At 43.4% G+C, this 6,052-nt stretch overlaps 1 protein-coding gene across 1 annotated transcript in view; it reads left to right on the top strand.

Annotated features, from left to right (window-relative positions):
• Positions 1-5,657, top strand: part of LOC100759078 (alpha-fetoprotein) — a 44,245-nt gene extending 38,588 nt beyond the window's left edge. The window contains 1 exon segment of the mRNA XM_027388375.2: positions 4,987-5,657. Coding sequence (XP_027244176.1) covers positions 4,987-5,091 — 105 coding nt within the window. The 3' untranslated portion in view covers positions 5,092-5,657.
• The last annotated feature ends 395 nt before the right edge of the window (positions 5,658-6,052 follow it).

The following is a 6,052-nucleotide window of genomic DNA, read 5'->3' on the forward strand; positions in this document are numbered from 1 at the left end:
TGATCTGATTAAGCAGGGTTATTAGCTAAATACTATTGAGCGGGCCACACTGAGTTATTGGCCCCAATTACATAAGTTTGAAAATTAAGTAATACATGCTGTGCTTCATAACAATTAAAGAGCAAGGCGAATGCCTCATTTCCAAGAGACAAATCATTTTAAGTCTTTCCATCATCTTTGTGATTACAATGTTGGAATAATTTCAAGAAATATCATCATCACCTAATTAACATAGTTTATTTACACTCACTTTGCCTACCTACACCTGTAGTCCATCTCTGTCTGTCTGTCTGTCCGTCCGTCCGTCCGTCCGTGTGTGTGTGTGTGTGTGTGTGTGTGTGTGTGTGTGTGTGTGTGTGTGTCTCAGTTAAAGTTTTATTAGTCCACTAATTGGTTATGTTCAAGTTTTTGGTCTTTGAACTTTGCCCAGCACCTAATGATTCCCCTAAACTTAATTAACATGCCTAAGCGTCCTTTATTTCCATGCAACCTTTCCCATCTTGTAATGTGAGAAGTCATAAAGGTGAGAAAGGAAGGAAACCATTCCTTCCACATTGCTTAGGTTAAAGAACCTGCTTTGTAGGCCAGGCAGTGGTGGTGTACATACGCCTTTAGTCCCAGCACTAGGGAGGCAGAGGCAGGAGGGTTTCAAGGCCAGCCTGGTCTACAGAGTAAGTTCCAGGACAGGCTCCAAAGCTACACAGCTAAACTCCATCTCAAAAACAAACAAAAACAACAACAAAAACAAAAGAACCTGCTTTGTAACTGGAGCCTGTATGCTCTTGGTTAACAGTCTGTGACTAAATTAGTCTATTTGATGACAGATTTCCTGAAAATATTATTTGAGGTAGCAGGCCAGGCTGCTGAGGGTCACCAATTTCTCCTGTTATCTCTCAAAAGAGACATTACAGTGAAGTCATGTCTCTTATAGTCTACCATTAACGACATAAAATCATGCCACATCTGTTTGGTTTTATGATTTTGAATTATAGTTTCCTGATACCTCCATCTTTTCTGAGAGTATTTAGTTGCTCTTTTCCCATGCTCACAAAGCATAAAGCAGCTACTTTTTTTAAAGTCATTTTTTTATTTTAAAAACAATCTTTTCTCATTTTACATACTAATCCTAGTTCCTGCTCCCTCCCCTCCTCCTACTATCTCCTTCTTTCCCCTATCCCACCCCTCATCTAATCCTCAGAGAGGGCAAGGCTTCCCGTGGCGAGTCAATGAACTCTGGCACCTTACTTTGAGGCAGGAACAAGACCCTCCCCCCATATCTAGGCTGAGCAAGGTATCCTTCCAAAGACAATGGGCTCGGAAAAGCCAGTTCAAACACTTGGGATAAATCCTGGTCCCAGTACCAGTGGCCCCACAGACTTCCCAAGCCACACTTCTGTTACCCACATTCAGAGAGCCTAGTTTGGTCCTATTTGAGCTGTCCCGTGGCCCCCCCCCCCCCCGTTAGTCTGGAGTCAGTGAGTTCCCACTAGCTCAGGTCAGCTGTTTCTGTGGGTATCTCCAAACTGGTCTTGACACCTTTGCTCATGTTATGGCTCCTCCTTTTCTTCAACTGGTCTCTGGGAGCTGGGTCCAGTGCTTAGCTGTGGATCTCTGCATCTGCTTCCATCAGTTACTGGATGAAGATTCTATGATGATAATTCAGATAGTCATCAATCTGATTACAGGGGAAGGCCAGCTCAGGTACCCTCTCCACTGATAAAGCACTCCTTTTTTTTTTTTTTTTTTTTTTTTTTTTTTTTTTTTTTTTGAAGCACTCTTATTTACATATCCATTCCCCCATTCTCTCACCCTCCCATCCTTCTATGTTCACCACCAACCCCACACAACCCACCCCCATCCCCTCCCCAGGGTAATGAGGTCCTCCTTGGGGGACCTTCAAAGTCCATTACATCATTTGGGAGGGCAGGCCCTCCTTCCTATATCTGGGCTGCAATAGTATCCCTCCATAGGGAATGGGCTCCCAAAGTCCATTTGTGCTCTAGGGATAAACATTGGCTCCACTGTTAGAAGTACATAGACTGTCTTGGCCTCCTAGCTAGCACCCACATTCTGAGGACTTGGTTCGGTCCAATGCTGGTTCACCAGCTTTACGACTGGGGTCTCAGTGCTCTTACTAGGTCAGGCCAACTGTTTCTGTGGGTTTCTCCAGCACTGTCTTGACTCCTTTTAAAGTACCTACTTTTATCATACCATTGAAATAACTCAAGGTTTTACTTACATAGTTTTTGTAACAGAATGTTGCATTATCTTTCAGTTTGGACTGAGTTAATTTTAGACCTGATAATTGGCTGGCTTCGTGGGTGTCTTCTTCATGCATCCTCGGGCAAATTGGAGTACTTTTTTCTCCCATTCTTGGCTCTTCTTCAGTTGCTTAAGGTTTTTTGACCAGTATATTCTAGACATATATCTGTCAGTATGAACATTTGTGGGTTTTTTTTTTCAGGATAAATACTTGGGAGAAAATCACACACACACACACACACACACACACACACACACACACACACACACACACTTGAACTCAGGGCCTCACCTATGGCCTCACACATAGTAGGCAAGAGCTCTACCATTCGCCGATATTTCCAACCTCTGTTTTACTTTATAAAATGTTTTCGAAAGGGTGTTGCTCAGACAGGTCTTCAACTTGTAATCCTCCTGCCTTAGGTTCCTGAGGGCAGGGCTTACAGGCCTGGGCCACCACAGCTAACAGTGGCATTTTTCAAAGATTATTTTCTCCACCTATTTGCACAGTACTCTTGCTGGCCTGCCAGTAGAAATTCTTTGTAAGTAGAAGGGTTCAATTCCTGCTGATTGAAGTGAAAACAAGCTTATTGAGTGGACACTGGGAGCTGTGAGACTCTGGGAAGTCATGTGGTTGATGCTTATAAACTCCAGTTCTTGAAAGGCTGAATCAAGAACATCCAGCTCCAAACCAACCTCAGCTGCCTGGGCAGGGCTGCCCCCTCTCAGAAATGGAAAGTGGGGCGGGCAGGTTGGCGAGGGTTGAGCCGCTGGGTGCAGGTCCGAACCAGCACAGAGCAGCTCACCTCAGTGACTCTGGCCTTTGGCTGCTGCCAGGTCCTTTCCCATTGCTGTTCAGAGCTCCTAGCTCCACCATCACATTCAGGCCAGTGTCACTCACAGTTGCCTTATGTTTAACTCAAATTGATGACCAGGTCTTTACGTTGTCTGTGCTATTTTATTTTTTTAAATCATTGATGAGATTTTATTTTTGTAGTCCTGTACATATCAGACGAGATGGAAACCATGTTTATTTCTATTTTATTTTTGTTTGGGGGTGTGCTATGTGTATACATATGTATGTGAGCCTATGCACACATATGCAAAGGTCACAGGAGGATATTGTGTGTCCTGTTCTATTGCACTCTGCCTTATTCCTCTGAGCTCATGGTTTGGGTGAGGTCTGCTGGCCACCCAGGCCTAGGGATTCTCCTGTCTGTTTCTGCTTGCCTGTTGTTTCTGTCCTCATGTGATGGGGTCACGGGCTTGTACAACCATTCTCTGCTTTTAACGTGGGTGCTGGAAGTCCATACCCAGGACTTCATGCAAGGCCTCTTACCTACTAAACCATCTTCTCAACCCTCTAAACATTTCTTAAAAGGGAGCCAGCAAACTGTTATGTTCAGGGAATGTACAGAATGAAGGATTAATAACCATGTCACAAGGGGTATGAGGGGAGACAGGTAATTAGTGCTCATCACAAATGCTAGTGTTGGTATGATTAGTGGTCTGCAGCAGGCTAGCTTCAGAGAGGCCTTGACAGTGTGAGGAAAAGGCCTCTTTTCCTCCTGTTCTCTGTGTCTTCCATTCCATCATAGGAGCTTGCCTTTTTTTTTTTTTTCCTTTAGAAAGGGTGTCATCTCATAGCTCAGGCTGCCTTGGAACTCACCGTGGCCAAGGCCAAACTGGAGTTACAGTGATCCTTTTGTCTTAAATGTCCCAGCTCTAGGGTTAAAAGCACTAGTGAGCCTGCACACGGCAGACTCTGCCTGATTTTCTCTCTCCCTCTTGTGTGGGCTTTGTCTCAGGCCATGTGGTTCTCATTGCAGGGCCTTCTTCACAATTCAACTGCTTTTCTGGGCTCAGGACATAGCTCTATAGCTTCCTGATGGAGCGTTTACTTAGCACACAGCCATGACTTTAATCTACAACACTGTAAATGAACAAATAAAATGGTTTCCTCCCACCTTACCTTGTCTAGAGACATATTTGCACATTGTAATTACATTTTTTCCCAAGGAACCAAGGGATAAATTATCAGGAAAGATAGATGCAGAGCAGACTTCTGTTGCCATTTGCTTCTGAGAAATGATGATCAAATGAGGTCTCGGATTAAGCTTATACAGTGACTTCCCATGAAAATTTACTTAAAAAATTCACAGGTTATCGGTGGAGGAGGGATTTCTTAAAATCCAGAGGGATTTGTCAAAGAAAGTCTGATCACTTGAATGATGGAGTGTGACAATATTTGAGGGCAGGAGAAAGGAATAAATTAATACACTCGTAGTCTTTTCCTTAGGAATTCCAGGGGCAAAGGACTGCTGAGTCAGCTTACATGTGTACACACATATATGTATGTGTGTGTGTGTGTGTGTGTGTGTGTGCATGTGTGTCATGTGTATTTGTGCATGTATGTGTATATGAGTATGTCTGTGTGTATGTGTGTACATGTATGCATGTATTATCCTGCAGCAAAAGAGCCTGACCATCTTGAGAAGAGGTGACAATATTTCAGATCTGATGTCCTGAAAGTGAGAAAAGACTTGCAGTTAACTAAGTCTTTAAGAAACTGGGCATGTTGGGAAGTCTGACACCCAGAGGAAGGGTGGAGCTCCCTCAGGCATCCAACACAGAAGCTCGAAGACATTTCTGTTTAGGGACCAGGATCATAGTAGTTTTGACTTCTCTTTCCCAATCACAGGGTACCTATTCCTTTTTCCCTAGGGTCTCCAGTTGATCAGGAGGTGCCAGTCCCTCTTAGAGACGGACTCCATCCCAGAGAGTGCCGATGTAGGATCATCAGTGAGGTCAGCAATATGGAAGATATGAGAGTGGCTTCTCATTGGCTCCGTGTTGGTCCACACCACCTTTCCTTTCCCATTAGCACATGGCATATCGACTCCCAGATAAGCCTCTCAAGGCTCTCCCACACAAGCTCTGCCTCTCAAGTTCAGTGGCAGAGGCATAAACCCAAAGAACATTCAAGGTCTCCGGCCAATTTAGTGTGCAGGCACATCTGGCTGGGAACTGGCTGCTGGGCCCCCATGGTGAAGTCTTCAAGGTCAACATGGAGCTGTCTGTACCACTTCTGAGAATGACTTCTGAGAATGAACTGAGGGAACAATGCTAATAAAATTACCTCCATGATGGGTTCTGGCTCCTACTCTCCTGTATGTTGGTGATGTTGACATTGCCAGCAATGACTCCTAATATATTTGTATTAATTTGAGCATTATTGGGTGACCACTCCTTTCTTTGGTTTGAAAATGATGCAAAGGACTTATAATTGGGCCTTTAAAATTTTTCTACCATTATTTTATGTAATAAAAAACAGTATTAGTTTAGTGCTTATTAAGTAAGTGGAATATTTTGACTGGGGAAATAGAAAACTTTAAATTCTAATTATGACGCTCTTTACTTAATCGTATGTTGTTTTTTCCTATTCCAGAGTTATCAATATTTATACATATTAGCAACATTCATATTTGTTGACCATCCTATGCATTCAATGTACTTTGTAAATTACTGTGGTGGGGACCAGAGAGATGGTACAGTTGTTAAGAGCACAAACAACTCTCTTACAGTACCCAAGTTTGGTTTTCCACACCCACATCTAGCAGCTTATTGTTGCCTGTGACTCTAGTTTGGGGGATACCCTTTTCTGGCCTTTATGGGGACTTGTTCTCACATGTGTACACACACACACACACACACACACACACACACACACACACACACACACTTAAAACACAAAGATACTAATGAGTTGGTGTAAGACAATCAATTTAAA

This window comes from Cricetulus griseus (assembly GCF_003668045.3).
Source record: "Cricetulus griseus strain 17A/GY chromosome 1 unlocalized genomic scaffold, alternate assembly CriGri-PICRH-1.0 chr1_1, whole genome shotgun sequence".
Classification (NCBI taxonomy): Eukaryota; Metazoa; Chordata; class Mammalia; order Rodentia; family Cricetidae; genus Cricetulus; species Cricetulus griseus.